The following is an 18,988-nucleotide window of genomic DNA, read 5'->3' as shown; positions in this document are numbered from 1 at the left end:
AGCAAGGGTTGCCTTGGCTGTGGCTTCCCCACAAAGTGGAGCTGGGAGGGGTCTGGGAGCCACCGCAGCACCAGGCTGGATGTGGCCAGCCCTGAGCCCATGGTGGCCGCAGCCCCGTCACTGGTGGTACCCCCACGTCCCCACCAGCACTTGCTGCAGCCGCTGCTGGCGGGCCGTGATCCAGCAGCCCTGCTTCCCCCACGGCAGCTCTGGTGGGCAGCCAGGCCAATAAGCCAGCCATGACTGCTCACATCTCATTTCCTCCAAACACCGCTGCCTCCATGGCTGGCCTCTCCCCGCCAGCCTGCAGCCACAGAGGTGGCTCCAGGGACGGCACCGCCACCACCGCACATCCTTCCCCTCGCCACCGCATCCTTCCCCTCACCACCGCATCCTTCCCCTCGCCAGCAGCGCTGCTCCGCTGCATGGCAGCCCATGCTGCTGCCAGGACCCACGTGGTGCTCCTGCCAGGACCCAGCACCCTGCCTGCAGCCGGAGGCACCAGCAAACCTGCCTCGGTGCAGGAAAGGGAAATGAGCAGCAGCAGCCACCAAAGGGGACGAGGCTGTGGCCCCCATCTCGCCCATCCTCACCTGGCTCCATCCCACAGCCGTGGCTGCTGCCCAGGTCCGGCACCCTTGTACTTTTTTGTTTGTTTTTATTATTAAATACACACTAGGAGGCACAGAGGGAGATGGGGACACAGCCCATCCTCTCCAGCCTGGCCCAGAGCCTTAACAAAATTTAAAAAAAAAAAACACAACAAAAAGTTAAAAAGAAAAACCAAAACAAAACCAAACCAAAAAAACAACCAAACAAAACACCCCTAACAACGCCGGACCCTCCCCCCCAACCCCAGCTCCCCCAGTCCAGATTTAGAAACAAACCAACAAATAAAGAACAAAACAAGGAGAAAGTCCCCAGGAAATTCATGGCAAGCAGCAGCTGCCACCAGCCAGCCCAGCGCGACGCCTGGCCACGGGCCCGGGGCCACCGCATGCCTCGCCGTTCTCCTCCGGCTGGGATGCCCCGGCCCCAGCGCTTTGGGGCAGCAGCAGCGGGGCAGGTGGAGACCACCCACCCGTCCACCCGGCGTGGGCTCTCCCTGCAGTCGGCACCTCTCTGGTTCTCAGTAAATGACCTCATAAACCGTAGCTTTCTTGTCCCCTGAGCCAGTCACGATGAACTGATCATCCGTGGAGACATCACAGCTAAGGACGGAGGAGGTTTCCTTTGACTGGGGAGAGGAGGGCAGGGAGTAAGTGCGAGAAGCCCCAGAGCAAGGTCCCGCTCCCCACCCCCCCGGGATGTGGGGCCCTGAGATGTGCCCGGGGAGGCTGCAGGGACCAGTTTACGGGGCTCATTATTGTGAAGATACATCTACAACTGGGTTGTACTGGCCCATCGCAGCTCTGGGCAACTTCACGCCAAGGAACATCTGCCCCCAGCCCCCCCAGCACCTGGAAGATGCTGGCTCCGTAGGGCGTCCGCCAGGCGTTGAGCAGGTTGTCCTTCCCCGTGCTCACGAACCACTTCCCTGGGAAAGGGACAGAAGGGACAAAGAGGAGCAGCACGTCACCAAACCAGGCCCACCAGCTGGAGTCCTGCAGCAAATCGTGGGGACAAGGTGGCAATGTCTCTGCCCTCAGTACCCAGGGGTCTGTTTTAAGGAACACAAAGGGGAGTTCTGGGACAACAGGGCTGGTTTTGCTCCAGGGGGATGGACACCCCTTCTCTAAGGGATGCCACCCACGACTGGGCTGGCTACCACAGCCAGTGCTTGCCTGCCACACACCGAGCCCTGGGCCACGCAGCCAGGAGAGGGGACTGTCCCCACCGGGCTCTGCGGACTGGGAGAGGCATTCGCCTACCGCAGGAGGCGAATTTGAGGGAGAGGACGCAGCTCTCGTGGAGGTGCAGCTGGTACTTGTCCGGTTTGGTGACGTGCAGGATCTCCACGTTGCTGCTCTCCATCCCCACCGCCAGCCACTCTCCCGTCGGGCAGTAACCCAGGGAGAAGATCTGGGGGGAGACGTGGGGGTCAGCCCCAGGGGGTCAGGTCCCAGCCGGCCCCGTGGGGCACCCCGTGGACCCCAGCCCCTACCTGGGAGCTGAAGTCGTGCTGCTGCAGCTGACACCCCTCCCGCAGGTCCCAGCACCGCACCGTGTTGTCCAGCCCCCCCGTCCACAGCTTGGTGCCATCGTTGGAGATGTCGATGCAGCTGGCACCGTCCGTGTGGCCCTGAAACTGCCTGGGGGAGAGGGGGATGGAGAGGGAGGGGGCATGGCTGTGGGGGCTGCCGGTGCCTGCAGAGCGTGGGCTGGGGTAGCCCCCTGCAGCGAGGAGTGGGACATCTCTGCTGCAGGGACAGCGGCTGTCCCACAGCCAGGGTTAGACCACAGGGACACCCGGGAGGGGAGTGAGCAGTCCCTGGCCCAGGGACCCCCAGCAGCCCTACGCTGGGCTCACCTGACCAGGGTCTGGTTCTGCAGGTCCCACACCACGATGTTGCCGTCGCTGCAGCAGGAGAAGCAGACTTTGGCGTCGGGGCTGATGGCCAGGGCGTAGCAGGCGGGGGCGGAGGAGGTGAGCTCGGCCTTGATGCGGGGCGTGGGGGCCGCCAGGTCCCAGATGGAGAGGGTGCTGGCCTCCCCCCCCACGATCAGGCTCCGGCCATCGGGCAGCAGCTTGCAGGAGCGGATGTAGTTGTCTCGGTTCTGGGGTGCAGGAGAGAGGACCCCGTTAACCCCTTCACCTCCAGCCCCTCTGCACCCACCCTAGACCGCCTGGTCACCCCAGGGCCACCAGCTCATCCTGCGGGCAGGGGCAGCAGCACTGGGCAGACCCCCCAGCTCTCCCCCCACCCAGGACAGCAGGGCTGGGGCAGGGGGGGCTGTGCCCCCCACCCCATCCCAGGCCCAGAGCGGTCGCCCCAGCCAGCCCGCACAGGAGACCCTCAGTTTGTCACTGCCCTAAGACCAGCCTCGGGGACACCCTCACCCCCGTGTCCCTGCTCAACAGGCACGGCTGGTCCTGGAGGAGACCCGGGGCAGCCGGGAGGCCACCCCACCAGCCCACAGCTCCAAGCACTAAACCATTTTCCCCCACTCCTCAATTTCGGATGCAGCTTGAAATTATCATGACTCAGTCTTTTCCTTGTTTATGCATCTGTATCTTCAAGGTCAGCACTATCCAGGAACAATATTTGTCAGGCTGCCCAGGCCCCAAGGTCAGCAAGCCAAGGAAAGGACTTGGGTTTGGGCTGTCCAAAGCAGGCACAGGGACTCTGATTCCAGCAGTCCATTTAAAAGAAACCTCGAAGAACACAGGTTAAAAATGTGATGGCTGTGCCTCCAGCTTGGTGCTGATGAGGTGCTTTGTTCTGACAGTCCGTTTCCTTAGCTGCCAAGGTGAGCAGCTCCAGTGCCCGCAGGTTCGGCAGTAGAGGGATCCAGTGCGGTGCACAGCGGGGTTTCCTGAACTGAGAGAGCCTCAGGCAACCGAGACCCCCACCAGGAGCCCACAGCTTGCACCACAGCAGCTGGTGGGGCCAGGGCAACAGCGGCCAAACCCCCCTCACCGATACAAGCAGCCCCTGGGGAACGCCGTGAACGGGACACGGCACGGCAGCGTGGGCAGACGGGTGCGCAGGATGGGTGCTGCAGCCCTGCCAGCTCAACCAGGGAGCAGGGGTACCCTCCCCCGCCCCGGCAGAAAGCCACAGCATCTCTGACCCTGCACCCACCACGGCTGCCCAGGCAGTGCTCTGATGGGAGCACACGCCACCGTCCAGGACTGCAGCAGTGGGCACAGGGGGGGAACTCTGCCTGGTGAGAGTGCGCTGGGAGCAGGTTGAGGAGTATCAAGAAGAGCGAGATGGACTGCTGGAATGGCACCCTGCCTTCCCCGGGACAGGTAGGAGCATGACACGGAGGATTCCCCACGCTCTCTCCCCCAGGCTGAATGGGGTGACTTAAGGGACAGGGGCCACGGTGACACATCCCTGCCCAGCACAGCAGCCACGGTGCCCACGCAGAGCAGGCACACGGGGCTCTACAAGCAGAACCGAATGACAAGGACGATGGTTCATCCGGCTTGGAGGTGTCACTGAGGTCAAGTCAGCCTACACCCTGCGTCAAAACCGCCTCCGTAAAGAAAAAAAGACGGGTCGTTGTCAGAGGAGACCCCTTCTGAAGGGCACAGAGGGTGGATGTGCCGGACCCGCTTCTTTGGGAAGCCTGCTCCAGGTTAAAGATGTGAAGAGAAAGCTTCCCACCCTGCTACAGCCCTCAGATTATTGTCCGTTATTAATTTTTCAGGTATTTTTCATCGATGAAATTGCAACAACAAGTCCGATAGCAATGGAGAGAGCCCTCAGGGCCGTGGGACCACTGGTTAAAGGATCAGGAGCACAAGTCGCGTGCCAAAGCCCAACTAGAACTGATCTGGCTACTGCCATAAAAGACAATAAAAAACATTTCTGTAAATCTATTAGCAACAAAAGAAGGGCTAAGGAGAATCTCCACCCTTTACTGGATACGGAGGGAAACACAGCAGCAAAGGCTGAGAAAAAGGCTGAGGTACTTAACGCCTTCTTTTCCTCGGTCTTTAATAGGGGGACCGGTTGTTCTCAGGGTACCCAGCCCCTGAGCTGGAAGACAGGGACAGGGAGCGGAATGAGCGGTGGGGATGGAGCCACATCCCGCTGGCACCGGGCACACAGGCACTCCCAGAGCTGGGCTAGAGGGGGTCTCCAGATCAGTGATCTGGGCGAGGGGGTCGAGTGCCCCCTCACTCAGTTTGCAGATGACACCAAGCTGTGGGGGATGCTGATCTGGGGGCCAGCGGGCTCTGCAGGGGGGTCTGGGCTGAGGCCACTGGATGAGGTTCAACACGGCTCCGTGCCGGGTCCTGCACTGGGGTCACACCAGCCCCACGCAGCGCTGCGGGCTTGGGAAGCTGCCCGGTGGGAAGGGGACTGGAGGTGCTGGTCGACAGCCGGCTGGAGATGAGCCAGCAGCGTGGCCAAGGTGGCCAGGAGCCCAGGTGGCCAAGAAAGCCAACGGCATCCTGGCTTGTGTCTGAAACAGCGTGGCCAGCGGGGCCAGGGCAGTGACCATCCCCCTGTCCTCGGCACCGGTGGGGTCGCATCACAAACCCTGTGCTCAGTTCTGGGTCCCTCACTGCAAGAAAGACTTTGAGGTGCTGGAGCATGTCCAGAAGAGGGGAAGCTGGGGAAGGGGCTTCAGCACAAGTGCTATGAGGAGCAGCTGAGGGCACTGGGAGTGCTCAGCCTGGGGAGGAGGTGGCTCAGGGGGGACCTTCTCGCTCTCTGCAGCTGCCTGGCAGGGGGCTGTAGGGGGGTGTAACAACTGATAGAGCAAAAAGAAATGGCCTCAGGTTGTGCCAGGGGAGGTTTAGATTGGATATTAGGAAAAATTTCTTCACTGAAAGGGTGGCCCAGCACTGGAACAGGCTGCCCAGGGAAGGGGTTGAGTCACCAACCCAGGAGGTATTTAAAAGACGTGTAGATGTGGCGCTTAGGGACACGGCTTAATGGTGGGTTTGGCAGTGCTGGGTTAATGGCTGAACTCAATTATCTTTAAAAGGTCTTTTCCAACCTAAACGACTCTATGATTTATTTTTAAAAGAAATAGGAGTTCTCCCTCTGGCCAGACTCACACAGGCAAAAGTCGAAAGGACAGAGCTGAACCCAAGTGATGCTTCAGCCCCTGAGATTCCGGCCCATACGAGGTATCTGGCTGGGGGGGGTGACAGTGGCAAAGGCTTGCCTTGGGGCGCCGTCAGACAAAGCAGTGCCGAGGGGTGGGGGTGTAAAAGCCCACCCAACTGCGTGGGATGCTGCGAACAGACAGGGTGGCACAGGGGATCACACCAGCAGCAGGGAGCCAACATCCCTCCCCAGCAGCCCCACACCACCCACACTCAGAAACAAAGAGACTCTCCCTGGTTCACAGCATCCCTTCAGGACACCCCCTGCACCCTGGAGATCCCCCGTGAGGACCCCAGACCCTCTCCTCAGCACAGCGCGGTGGCACAGTGCAGGGAGAGAAGCCGTGCCAGCACGCAGGACGCCCCTCCTTACCAAGCAGTCCAGCTGAGCCACGGCTGTCTTGGTGCCCGGCTGCCCCACGTCCCACACCTTCACGCAGCCCTTGCCCCCGGTGTAGACGTGTCGCGTGGAGTTGCTGATGGTGACGGCGCAGACCACCTCGCCGTGGGTCAGGGTGTGCAGCTGCCGCGCGTGGCGGGGGATGCCGGAGCCGATGAGGGCGTCGGGTGGGAAAGGCACCGGCTGCATCTGCCCGTCAGCGCTGACGTGGAAGGAGTAGGCGCTGGGAGGGGACAGAGTCGTGAGAACCAGCCACGGGTCCTGCGTGGAGAGCAGCCAGTGCCACGGGGGACCCAGCATGCCCAACAGGCAGCGTGAGCTGCAGCAGGAGCTGTGGGCAGAGCTATGCTCGGTGAAGCCTGGTCGGGCACACAGGAGGGCTGCCCCCCACCCTGGGCTGTGCCCTCCATCCCTGCTGCCCCCCTCCCACCTTAATCCCTGCAGGACACCTCGTCCCAGCGCAGCCCCACTTACGGTTTCCCCGAGGTGCCCACTTGCATGCCAGCTGCCAGCCCTGGGACGCGCATGTGGGGGTGCGGGTCGTAGCCCACCTGAAGGGGACAGCAGGTGAGAGCAGCTCACGCCCCACGGCCCCCACAGCCCCATGGGGAAGGGGCTCACGCACCAGGGGGGAGCGCCCGTAGCTGCCGGCTCCCACGGCGGCCGCAGCCCCGTTGAGCTGCGGGGACATGAGGTGGAGGCTGGCATAGGCGCCGGTGCCGGCCATGTCCCCGTTCACCACGGGGTGGGCCATGCCGAAGGCGGCCGAGTAGGGGGTCTGCACTCCCAGCGGGTTCCTCAGGCCCAGGGCTGCCGGGGGAGAGGCAGCATGAAGGGACGGGGCCCAGGGGCTGTCCCTGCGGGGACCGGCGAGACCAGCGCTCCGAGCCACTGGCCCAGGTCCCAAGGGGGGCCAAGCTCACCCAGCGGGTCCACGGGGGCCTTGGCCGTGGCGGAGCGGAACTGCTGGGCACTGCTGGAGCCCGGGGCCACCGCATCACCCTGGGAGGTGGGGGTGCTGGACTTCAGGCTGGGCGTCCCTGCCTTTTCCACCTGCCGGGAAAACAAGGGGGAGATAAGACAGCCGCACTACCACCCTGCCGGGGGGTCCCCTTAGGTCCCCCCAGCGAGCTGGTCCCTGTCCCTCACCCCTGATGACAGCCCAGTCCAGCCCAGCCAGCACTGCAGGGTCTGCACCATGGGACACAGAGGGAATCTATGGGAGCAGGAGCCCCCCGGCCCCCCCAGCGCTGCCCTCACCCCACAGGTTTGGGGGCAGGTGGACCCACATCCTGCAGCTCCACCAGCCGAGCCCACCCCTGAGCAAAAGGCCCCGGCAGCCCCACGCAGCACACGTACCGCAGGCGCATCCTTGCTCCGGGACGGGGATGCGCTGCTGGAGGAGGCCATGGAGGTCGGGCTGAGCGGTACGGCCTCCTTCCTCCCCAGCGGGACCTTCTCCACCCCGTTCTCCCGGGACGAGTAGGAGTGGACGCTGTGCGGGGAAGAGGGGTCCTGGGGGAGGGAAAGCAGCAGGCAGCAGAGCAGGCGGGAGCGCAAGGATGTCCCAGGCCATGACAAGCCGGTGGCTCAAGGAGATGATCATGGGGTTCATCACCGCCGTCGGCAAGGGCCAGTGAGCACAACGGCGGGGGGGTCCCACCACCACTGCCCCATCCTGCCTGCTTCCATCTGTGTGTCCCCTCGAGTACCCCAGCCCTGCCCGGTGCCCAGCCCCCTGGAGCACTGACCTCATCCACCACCAAGTTGTCTTCGCTTTTGTCTGCGTCGCTGCCCTGAAACACAGAGGACGGTTGGAGCCAAAGGGGCTGGGGCTGCCCTTGCTCCCCCCTGGGAAGCCCTGCAAGAGGGGACAGGGATGCCCCCCAGCCCCAGGCTCACATAGTCCGTAACAAAGTCCTTCTCCTCCACCTTCCTCTTCTTGCTGCTGCTCAGGTACTCGGAGATGGCTCGTGCCCGCTCCCCGTTGGGCAGCACCAGGGAGCTCTGGGGCAGGGGGACACAGTTAGGGGCCGCAAGCTGCTCCGTCTGGCCCCCAGGACAGGCAGCACCAACACAGGGCTGCGGCCGGCTGCCGGGACACTGAGGGTCCCAGTGCAGCCCCCCCGTGTCACCAGCTCTGGCTTCAGCTCCTGCCGAAGGAGTGAGGAGGGGGATGCTACTCGGGGACGGGGTGGTTTGCCTATGTGACACAGGGTCCCCCCCCGGGAAGAGCACCCACCCACAGGGCTGTGCTGGCAGTGAGGCTTTGGCTGGGGAGCAGGACCCATCCCCTGCTCCCGGCATCCCAACCACAGCCCACGCATCCAGATGGAAACGGCGGAAGAGAAGGAAAAGGCACTTACGGGGCCGGGGTCTCGCTCTGTCGCCGTGGCAACACAGAGGCGCAGGAGGAGGGAAGGAGGGACACGCTGTGACACCGCCAATAGCCCCCTGACCAAGCCAACCACTCCCCCCGTGGGTGCCGGGGTGCTCACGGCAGGGCCAGGACCACACTGCAGCAGCAGGGTGGTCCTGGCCCCCCACCAGGGATGAAACCCCCCAGCCCACCCAGGAGGTGCTGCTCACTCGGTCGGGGATGTTTCCCCCCCCCCCCAAACCCCTGCCGGGGGAGCCCCCTGTTCCACCAGCCCAGTTGGGAGCCCCAAGGCATGGACAAACCACCCCCCACCCACCCCTGGCCCCCACCCTGGGGAAGCACCCGAGCGGGAAGGGCAGAGGGAGCTGAGGCAGCCGGCAGGCCCAGCATCGCCCGTCCCCCCAGGTCTGCCTGCTGCCAGAGAGGTCACCCCACCCCCAGCCCCCAGCTCCCAGCCCCCCACGCTCACCCCTGGGCTCGCTGTCATGGACTCCTCGGTCATCTTTGGCGAGGAGCTGGGCCTGTGCCCCCAGCGCCCCCGAGAGCGCCAGCAGCCCCGAGGCACTGCTGATGCTGGCGAGGCTGGCGGGCTGCATCCCGGAGGGGTGGGGGGTCAGCGGGATGGGGGGAGCGTGGTGGGAGAGGTGCTGGGTCTGGAGCTGGTGCTGGAGAGGAGCGGGAGGAGAGAGCAGAGCCGGGGGGCTGCATCAGGACGGCTGGCGGTTGGGGAAGGAAGAGGCTGCTCCTCCCCACCAGCAGCCCTGGCTCAGCCAGGGGACGGGAGCTGGGTGAGTGGGGGACTGGGCATGCTCCCAAGGTGCCCCAACCAAGCTGGGGGGCCACCACATCCCTCCCGCCGCCACCTCCCACCCTGTGACAGAAGCTACCGGGATGGATGGGGGATCCTACTCACATCCATACAGATGGGAGACCCTACCCCTATCCATACCACCCTACCACTGTGGTCTCAAGAGAATAACCGAGGTGGGGGGACGGTGGTGACCCCCCCTCCACCCAAGCCACAGGGCATCAGGACAGTGACACGCACCACTCGGCACCCCCACACCCTGCTCTGCAGCAGCAGCATCTCCTCCACTGCAAGTGCTGCTGGTGGACCCCAAAACCAGTGCGGCTTGCCCCCCCTCCTCCCCCTGACTCAGCCACGGGCAGGAGAAGGAACTAGGGGCAGGGGGCTGCAGCCGACCCCTGTGTGCTCGGGACAGGATAGGTCTCCAGCTCTGGGGACAGTGGGAGCACAGGAGGCACCATCGCCTGTGTGAGCCCAGCACCCCCGGCCGGGGGTGGCGGGAGGGGGTGGGCAGAGGGTTGACGTACCCCGATCGCCGCGTTCAGGTCGGTCATAGTCACCTGCTTCGCACGCTCCACGGCCTGGACCACCTGCTGCTGGTGCTGCAGGGAGAGGAGAGGTGTCAGCACTGGGCGATGCCCCCACTGCAGGCTCACTTCTTCAGGTCCCCCGCCCGGCCCAAAGCGCAGGGTCCCTGAGCCAAGGAGCTCTGCATGCCCGGCCAGGGCCCGGGGGCTCACCCACCTCCTGAGACAGGAACGGGATGAGCTGGGCACAGATCACGTTGAGCCGCTTCGCGATCTCCGTCTGGCAACAGAAGAGAGGCAGCACCCGTCAGGGCAAGGGGCAGAGTTGCCCCCCCCATGCTGGGCAGCCCCAACACCACAGGAGATCCCCCCGGGGCGGGCAGCCACCCCCTCCCCATCGCCACCCAAGCAGGCACAGGGTGCTGGTGCTTGTCCTGCTCAGCACCAAGGAGCAGCAACGCCCCGGGGAGGACCAGGAAAGCTCTCCTTCCTAACACCCCCCTCCTCCAAAAACATGAGCCCAGAACCCTCAATTCCCAGCCTGAGAGCCCCGGGATGGCTCCCACCTCCTCCCTGACGGGGTCACACAGCCCCATGGCCCACGCCACCAAGGGCCACCCCCGAGCAAGCCCCCAACCCCACGGGTCAGGGCAGGCTCACCTCCGTTCTCCACGCAGCCTCCTGCCAGCACCGCAGCCACTAATTGCAGCTCTCTGGGCCCGCAGGAAGCCCTGGAGAGATGCTCTCCTTACAGCTGCTGTTTTTCTGCAACACTTGAGTGCCACAGGCAATCAGGAGTGCAGAGCATGGCAGCAGCACACCGTGCCACGCTCCCATCGCAGCCCACAGCCAGGGCAGGGGGACAGCACAGACATCAAGCCATCCCCAGCTCCACCGACACAGCCCTGGGGAGAAGCCAGTCCCCAGGGTGTGACAGCTGGGAGAACGGACCCCACCTGAGGCAACAGCGGTGATGCCCACGCTGTTCTTCATCGCACAGAGTGGGCGAACCCCAGCCCAGCACCGGAGAGGGGGCACAGAGCAGCAGCCCTCCCTCTGCCTGGCAGCCTCCACTCCGGGATGGGCAGGGATGTGCCAGGCACGGGGGGTCTGGGTATGGTGCTGTCCCAAGCCCCAGAGGGGCTCCCTGCCCACCCCAAGCACCCCAGAGGGGCTCCCTGCCCACCGCAGCGGGGAGGATGAAAGCCTTACGGACCCAGCAGAGGGCTGAGAGGAGGAGGTCGAACCAGGACCCTCCTGTCAGCCCCAGGAGGAGCCCAGAGGCTGACAGCCCCCACCAGCCAGGGTCAGAGCTGACCCCCAGCCCTCCTGACCAGGACCTGGGGCACATCTCCCATGCCACAGGACGAGGGGCTGCAGCACTGCCCACCCAGTGCGGGGCCACAGACCCAGGGACACCCCACGCCGCCCTCCAGAGTGGCCACCGACCCGCTTTTGCCAGACCCGCAGGGAGCAGAAACAATCCAACACCCGCCCTCGCTTCCCCTTCCGAGGGAGGAAAAAAGAGAAAGAAAGGAAAGGAAGGGGGGGGAGCAAGGAGATTTGGCAGCCAGCAGTTCTGGGAAGGATTTAGCTGTCTCCCGGGGCCGGCAGTGATGGATTCTCTTCCCTAATGCACTGATGGGCAGCAGCTCCTTGGGGAGAGCTGCCTCCAATTCACTCGCACTCGTTAATGTGCAATTTACTGGCACTTTAACGCTCTCAGCATGAAAAATGATCATGCTGTTTGCAGCCCCCCCAGCCACCATCACCGTCACCTCCCCTCTGGCTCGTGGTGAGCAAGTCCAAGGCCAGGCAGATTCGGGGAGGTGGTTTTATAAAAAGCTACAGCCCCCTTCCCCGCCAAAAAAACAAAACAATAAAAAAATTAACGTCTCCTGCTCGTTCCTGTCTTGAGCCTCCCCCGCCAAGCCTGTGGCTGCCTGGAGAGCCGCACCACCACAGCCAAGCCCCAGCCCCCAGCCCCATTTCCCTCCAAACAAACCCAGGGGAAAACCACCCTGCGCCTCAGCCCTCACCAGTGCCAGCGCTGCCGACGCCAGCACCGCGGGAGCCTCCGGGGACGCCAGGCTGGGCACAGCAGGGACAGGCAGCACCACGGCACTGCCCAGGCTTGGCGATGGGGCCAGTGCTTCCTCGGGGGTGCCAGGAGCACTCAGGACCCCTGCCCACGAGCAGAGCTGGATTTGGAGGAAGGGGAGGAGAGGCAACGAGCCCATCTCCCTGCAGCGGTGATAACCCGTGGCTCCCGCGCAGGCAGTTCCCATTTTTCACACAATGGCCGCTGGCTGTCAGAGCAGACTTACGGGCCCTTGTTAAAAGTGCAGACAGCTCGCTGGCGGGCAGCCAGCGGCACCTGGGACCGGCAGAAAACACCAGCCCACGAGGGCCGGGGGACAACCGGCAGCCAGACCAGAGGAGCACACAGCCCTCCAGGGATGGGGGTGCCAGGGGGACCCTCGGCATCACCCCTCGCAAGGGCGGCTTCATGCCGCCTCCTCCTCCTCATCGGCCAGCACAGTGCGCCACAGGAAATGAGAGCGGCAGAAGCACCCACCCGGTGGGCACGAGGCTGGCAAGAGTGGCCATCAGCCTGCCCTGGGCTGGGGGGGGCCAGTGGCCAGCACCCCCATGGTGCCAGCTCCCATGCAACAGTTGGCAGAGGTGGTGGCGGGGCACGGGGTGGGAAGGAAGGAGGCCGTGGCTGCAGCACGCCAGGCTCCTCCGCAGCCTCTTTAAAAATAGATGAGAAGAAACCTTCTGTCTCAGAGCAGCTGGTGACCCAGAGTGCGGCACAGTGGGAGGAAGGGAGGGATGGGGAGGCAGCTAGGGGGGATGTGCAGCCCCAAGCCCTCAGGGAGCCCACCCTGCACCCAGTCCCCTCCTTCCCACCTCAGGGTGCTCCTCACCCTCTGGCCCCCAGGCAAGCTGCCCCCAGGGCCAGCTGGCACCAACCAGTTGCAAAGGCAGTGAGCCAGAGCTCAGCACCCTGCCGTGACGCCGCACATCCCTTGCCCCATGGGAGCTGCTCTCCTCCCGGACAGTCCCCAAGCGGCAGCTCACAACCAGCGTGAGCAGCCATGCAAGCACAAGTCCTCCACCACTGCTCTCCCCACCACATCATGACCCAGCCAGCAACGCACGCCCTGAACCCAGCAAGCAAGCGGCAGCTCACGCTGGAGCACCTACATGTGTGCAGAGAGCCAAGGAGACAAGCCGAGGCGGTGACGCAGAGCGGCACAGAGCTCCCACAGCACGAAGACGGAGAAGGGAGCACGGTCCCCACAAACACAGCCTGCCCTGGGCTACAGCACGGTGCGGCCGCCCAGCCTTTCTGTAGGAAGGGATGACCCCAGAGGGCCCAAGCGAGGTGGCGATGGGGAGCTGGGACAACACTCCTGTCCCAGCCACACTCACCTGTTTGTGCATCTCAATGTTCAGACCGTAGGACATCTCGTAGTACTGCGAGGGAGAGAAGGCAGCATCAGCACAACTGGGGAGCCCAAGGGGACTCACAGAAGCCCTGTTCGGTGCTGGCATGTGAAGTCAGCCCGGCCACAACCACCCATGCCATGGCCAGGCCAGGAGGACACAGTCCCCAGCGCCTCTCCTGGGAGCAGAGGTCTCTCCGGCACGTGGCCCCAGCCCGCAGAACAGACATGGTTCTCCCAGGGCTTTCCCCGGGGAAAGGAGAGAACCGGCACGGGAGCAGCCCCACCACCGCGAGCTGCAGCAGCAAGCCCTGCTCCAACACCGCCGCTCATTTCAGGGGGAAAACCAGACAATAACCACAGGAACCAGATCTCAGGGCCTGGCTGCAGAATCCAAATGTGAGGGGAAGCCAAAGCATCCCAGGGCCGCATGCCCTTTGATGGCTCAGAGGATGGTCCACCCCCCGCTGCCCTCCTCCTTTCAGGTGCAGCTCACTAACCATGACATAATGACGCTGGATTTCTGTTTTTTCTGTTGCCAACTTTTCACATTCTAACTTCAAGCTGTAAAAATAGAGAAGAAAGAGGGAGGGAGAGGGGACAGACGCCCTGGTTGTGTCCCCCCCCAGACAAGATCTCCCAGGCTGGACAGAGCACAAGTCCTCCCAGCGCACCATGTGCTTCAGCCTCAGATTCAGATTCAATCCCATCTCCCAGTGCAAGCCAAGAAAACCACCTGAAAGAGGGTGGGAAGGGGCTGCTAAAGAGGAGATGGGCAGCAAAGGGATCCCGGCATCAGGGAGCAATCTGCACAGAGTTTTAACCCCCCTCCCCAGCATCTGCTTCCCAAATGGAGCGAGCCGCAAAGCCAAGCTGCATTTCAAACCTTGCTCTGCCCAGCACCGTGCAGGGAAGGGGAGGTGATCCCAGCCAGCAGCAGGGAGGATCAGAGGGATTCACTCCGGGTCTGCTAAGTGACGGCTCCAGCTCAGCCCAGCCGGGCCCTGGAAGCCAGCAACCTCACCCTGGCACTTTTGGCAGGAGGAATCCCAGTTTCTCCCCTGCTCCCAGTATCCTAACTGATGCCTGGCACAGCCGCCCCCCAGCCAGGACGGTGTCCACAGCAGCACAGGATGGCACTGCCAGCCCACCCCAGTGCCCGGTGCTGAGGGGAGCCCACCCAGCACCAGGTCAAGCACCCAGCACCTCGCTGGTATGCGGGTCCTGGCAGCTCCTCACCTGTGGTACTGGTTCTGCAGGAACTGGAATTCCTCCTTGATGCGGTCCAAGGTCTCGGGGTAAGTCAGCTTGAGGGACTGCGGGGTGCTGGGGATGGTGCTGGCAGCGACAGCGGCACCCGAGGCAGCAGAGGGGGCCTGCAGGTGGGCCTAGGCAGAGGGGGGGACCCCCGGGGTCAGTGCTGCCAGCCCAGAGAGGCTCATCAGCCCCCCAGGGGGGTCCCTGCACCTGGGGAAGAGGCTACAGGCACGTCTGGGAGGACAGCACGTGGAGGCAGTGGCAGGAGGAGTTATGGCGGAGGAATCGCAACCGTTCTCCGCCTTTCCAGCATCAGCTCAGCCACTGGGCCAGACGAGGAGGATCAGCACCCATGGGTGGCATGGAGCATGGCCCCCCCAGCCCTGGGGGGCCGTCCTCATCTGCCTGCCATCATGCCCCACCGTCACCAGCCCCATCGTCACCAGCCCCGCCATCATGCCCCACCGTCACCGGCCCCATCGTCACCAGCCCCGCCGTCATGCCCCACCATCACCGGCCCCATCGTCACCAGCCCCGCCGTCATGCCCCACTGTCACCAGCCCCATTGTCACCAGCCCCGCCATCATGCCCCACCGTCACCGGCCCCATCGTCACCGGCCCTGCCATCATGCCCCACCGTCACCGGCCCCGCCATCACTGGCCCCACTATCACCAGCCCCACCATCACCGGCCCCGCCATCACCGGCCCCGCCATCACCGGCCCCGCCATCACCGGCCCCGACTCCCATCTGGCTTCCAGCGATAAACCCCAACCAGCAGCGCGGGGGCTCAGCACCCCTTTGGGAAGAACCACGACGATGCTCCCAACGCGTCACCCACCACCGGCACAACTGCCAGGCCCAGGCTGGCACCGCCTGGGATGCGGATCCAGCACCGCGGCCACAGGACCGTGCCCACCGTGGCCCGGAGGGGATGAGACCGAGCCGTGGACTCACCGGGGGCCGGTTCTGCGGGAACATCTTTAGCACAGGTCAGGCCCGGGACCCCCCTCGCCAGTCGGGGCCCCGCCGCAGGCTCAGGACGGGGTCTGGGGACGCTGCCCAGCTCCGGATCAGGCCCTGCAAGAGAGACAGGGGTCAGGGCCCCGCGCTGCCCGCTCCCGCTGCCAGCCGGGGAGCGGGGCCCTGCGGGACTGCGGCGTCGTGGGGCAGGGAACCGGGACCCCCACATCACCGCGGGACCCCCACACCACCCCGGGACCCCCACATTGCCTGCAGGGACCCCGGAGTGCCGCAACACCCGCACCGCCCCGGGACCCCCGCAACGTCCCACGACCCCCGCAACATCCGCAGGGACCCGAGATCCCCGCGCCGCCCGCCCCTGCCGCGCTGCATCCCCGCGGGGACCGGGGGGGGCCGGGCTCCTTCCGGGCGCTGCGGGCCCCCCCGGCCCGGCCCAGCCCCGCGCCCCCCGCGCCGCGCAGACAATGGCCCCGCCACCGCCCGCAGCAGGTACGGCCGCGGGGAGAGACCGCCCCCGCCGCCATCCCGGCCCCCAGCGGGGCCGGTCCCGGGGGCTCCCGGAGCGGCGGGGGCCGAGCCGAGCCGGACCGGACCGAACCGAACCGGGGCGGGGCGGGGCGGGACAGGACGGGACGGGACTCACCGCGCTGCTGGGCCCGGCCCTGGCCCCGCGCCCCTGCGGCGGGCCGGGCCGGGCCGAACCGAGCCGAGCCGGGCCGAGCCGAGCCGAGCCGAGCCGAGCCGAGCCGAGCCGAGCCGAGCCGAGCCGAGCCGAGCCGAGCCGAACCGAGCCGAGCCGAACCGAGCCGAGCCGGCGCCCCCGCCGCGCCCCGCCCGCCGCGGCAGCCGCTCTGCGGAGCGCGATCAATGAACGAGCGCCAGCGCCAGCTCCACGTGGGGCCTGGCCCGTGCGGGCAATCGCCCCGGCCGCCAGCCAATGGGAGCACCGCGGGAGCGGCCCGCCCCCACGTGGGGCGCGCCGAGCTGGCTTCCCATTGGCCAGCCCCGCCGGCCGCCGCGGAAGGTGTCAATCTGGGGGAGGCAGAGCAGCCGAAGAAGAGGCGGCGCGGGCGGGGAGCGGCTGTTAACCCGTGCGGTGCCGGGGGACACGGGGGGGGCACCGGGGGGACACGGGGTGAACCGGGGGGGCACCCAGGGGGAAGCGGGGGGGGCACCGTGGGGAACCGGGGGCTGGCCCCAGCGGTGGGTGACCCCAGGCCGCCCCCCCGGGCCCGGGCCCGGCCCTGGGGCCGGTGCGTGGGACCCCCGGGCGCTGGCGCAGAGCCCCTTCCCGCACCCCCGGCAGGACCCCCCGCACCGCAGCTTCACCCGCAAAACGGAGCCGTGAGGCCCGCACCCACCGCTCCCCCCCCCGGGCCGGCTCGGGGTCTGGGGCTTTTTCTGATAAACACCAAGTCCTGTCACTACCGCCCCCCCCCCTCCCTTTTTTTTCATCAGTAAAATAAACGAGCCCCGGGATCCTCCCCGGGGGCTGCAGGGCTCATCCCCATCCCGGGAATCCCCTGGCACCTCGGGATGCTGGCCTGACTCCCACGGCCCCTGAGCCCCACTCCCGCCCACCGGTAGGACCCCCGCTGCATCCCCTTCCCGGCCAGCCAAGGGTCCCCGTCCCCCCCGGGCGAGACGTGGCTCTGCCGCCCCCCGGCTCCCTGCCGCCCCCCGCCCCGGCTCCGGCAGCCCCGCAGGGTGCTGCTTCGGTGTGGGCTGCAGGGGGGGGCCGGGGGCAAGTCCCGGGGGATGGGGAGAGGGACTCCCGCCCGCAGCCCCCCGTCTGCCAGCCGGGCCGGGGTCCCCCAGCCCCCCGCGTTTCTCTCGTGGGTTTTCTGACATTTTCCTCCTCTCAGGGCGAGCATTTGTTGTTCGACATTTTCTGCTGCCTGCGGGTCAATCCGGGCTTACACGGAGCAGGAAATAAAACACTTGGAAGATCAGCAGCTGTGAGGGGTAACCCTCTCCCCTTGCTCAACCCTAATCCAGGAACATGCCTGGCCCCCCCTGCTCCCCACCGCCCCGACCCCTCTGTCCCACCGCCGGGTGGCTGCGATGCCACCAGCCCATGGGACAGAGGCATCAGCTGGGGACATCCCGCAGAATGCAAAGGTGCTGTATTTCACATTTTGCATCCCTCCAATAACCCGAGCGTGGCACCTGCGCAGCCTCCCTGCACCCAAGGGTGCCCGCGGAGGGGCTGACACCGGCACATCCACAGCCTCCCTGAACCCAAGGGTGCCCCACAGAGGGGCTGACACTGGCACATCGCCCACAGTGGGAACAGTGGGAAGTTCTTTGTTTGCAACAGGAGGGGGAAAACTGGACAAAAAGCAAATTAGCCCAAGATATCTATGCAGAGAGAGCCACACACATGCCAGGGAACAAGTAGGACAGTGGGGAGGAGAAGCAACCAGAGAGATTTCAGAGTTTGGGCTAATTTTCAGGTTTGGGTTTATTTTGCAGCTATTTTGCATCCCCAGGACACCCCCATGACCCCAGACTCGGGGCTGGGGAGGTGGGTTTGTACCAGCCTCTGCCCCCATTTCCATTGCAGCAGAGCATGGCCGGTGATGCATGGGGGGAGGGGGGGGGGCATGCTGGTGGGGTATGCAATGGGCGAGCAAGGGCCCGTCCTCAGGAGCCCAACTTGCCTCCAGGCCCTGGTGAAAAGGAACAATAATAATAATAACTTCAATAAAACCACTGAAATAGAGCATGACTGCACAAAGGCCACCCTGCATGTGCCCGGAGGGCTCAGGGCTCCTGGGAGCGATGGGCTACACTGTCCCTGTGGGCTGTGAGCCAGGTTTGCCAGCCCTGAGCCAGGTTTGCCAGCCCTGAGCCAGGTCCTGCTGGCTTTACGGAGCCAGGGACCACCGCCCGCCCCACCATGCGAGGACCAGCCTGCTTCAGCCTGGCAGTCCCAGCCTTTCCTGAGAGCAACTGGGACATCTCCTGTTACCCCACTTCTGCTGAGGGGTGCCAGGGAGGGAGACCCCTCCTCTCTGGACCTGGAAAGGGCTGGGGATGATGACCCCCCCCCTCTCTGGACCTGGAAGGCGCTGGGGATGACGACACCCCCCCTCTGAACTTGGAAAGGCCTGGGGATGATGAACCCCTCTCCTCTGGACCTGGAAAGGGCTGGGGATGATGAACCCTCCCTCTCTGGACCTGGAAGGCGCTGGGGATGATGACACCCCCCTCTCTGGACCTGGAAAGGGCTGGGGATGATGAGCCCTCCCTTCTCTGGACCTGGAAAGGGCTGGGGATGATGAACCCTCCCTCTCTGGACCTGGAAAGGGCTGGGGATGATGATCCCCTGCCCTGCACCCACTCTTGGCTCTGCACCAGCACCTTGTGGGGTTTGTGCTCTGTGGAGGGCGGGGGGGGGCTGGAAAGCAGCAGAAAAGCGGTCTCCCAGCCCTTATTATATTT

The 18,988-nt window shown here is 65.1% G+C and overlaps 1 protein-coding gene across 4 annotated transcripts; it reads right to left on the bottom strand.

Annotated features, from left to right (window-relative positions):
* Positions 1 to 963: 963 nt before the first annotated feature.
* Positions 964 to 16,341, bottom strand: LOC102050416 (transducin-like enhancer protein 1). Of its 4 annotated transcripts, none has more exons than XM_055707579.1 (22): positions 16,185 to 16,341; positions 15,515 to 15,637; positions 14,541 to 14,689; positions 14,188 to 14,268; positions 13,802 to 13,865; positions 13,288 to 13,332; positions 10,067 to 10,129; positions 9,850 to 9,924; positions 8,984 to 9,179; positions 8,501 to 8,517; positions 8,037 to 8,141; positions 7,886 to 7,930; positions 7,494 to 7,649; positions 7,058 to 7,187; positions 6,760 to 6,944; positions 6,609 to 6,685; positions 6,108 to 6,357; positions 2,471 to 2,718; positions 2,105 to 2,252; positions 1,872 to 2,022; positions 1,461 to 1,537; positions 964 to 1,237 (listed from the first exon to the last, which is right to left on the bottom strand). In XM_055707579.1, exons 2-22 carry the CDS (start codon positions 15,536 to 15,538, stop codon positions 1,130 to 1,132), a joined length of 2,394 nt encoding a protein of 797 aa, XP_055563554.1. In that variant the 5' UTR covers positions 15,539 to 15,637; positions 16,185 to 16,341; the 3' UTR covers positions 964 to 1,129. The 4 variants fall into 4 exon arrangements, with proteins under 4 accessions (XP_055563554.1, XP_055563553.1, XP_055563555.1 ...); XM_055707578.1 differs by lacking the exon at positions 14,188 to 14,268 and adding an exon at positions 5,684 to 5,863; XM_055707580.1 differs by lacking the exon at positions 14,188 to 14,268.
* Between the last annotated feature and the right edge of the window lie 2,647 nt (positions 16,342 to 18,988).

Source organism: Falco cherrug, chromosome 4 (assembly GCF_023634085.1).
Source record: "Falco cherrug isolate bFalChe1 chromosome 4, bFalChe1.pri, whole genome shotgun sequence".
Taxonomy (NCBI): domain Eukaryota; kingdom Metazoa; phylum Chordata; class Aves; order Falconiformes; family Falconidae; genus Falco; species Falco cherrug.
Note: the sequence above shows the minus strand (reverse complement) of the source record. Positions and strands in the feature narration are given on the sequence as shown.

What these genes read in the sequence shown, in the direction of transcription:
- LOC102050416 (XM_055707578.1), bottom strand. Translation starts at nt 15,538, where the DNA reads ATGTTCCCGCAGAACCGGCCCCCG. An exon ending in TCCCGCAGAACCGGCCCCCG is followed by an intron (nt 14,690 to 15,514) that starts GTGAGTCCACGG and finishes CCCTCTGCCTAG; the next exon opens with GCCCACCTGCAGGCCCCCTC. An exon ending in CTGCAGAACCAGTACCACAG is followed by an intron (nt 13,866 to 14,540) that starts GTGAGGAGCTGC and finishes CTATTTTTACAG; the next exon opens with CTTGAAGTTAGAATGTGAAA.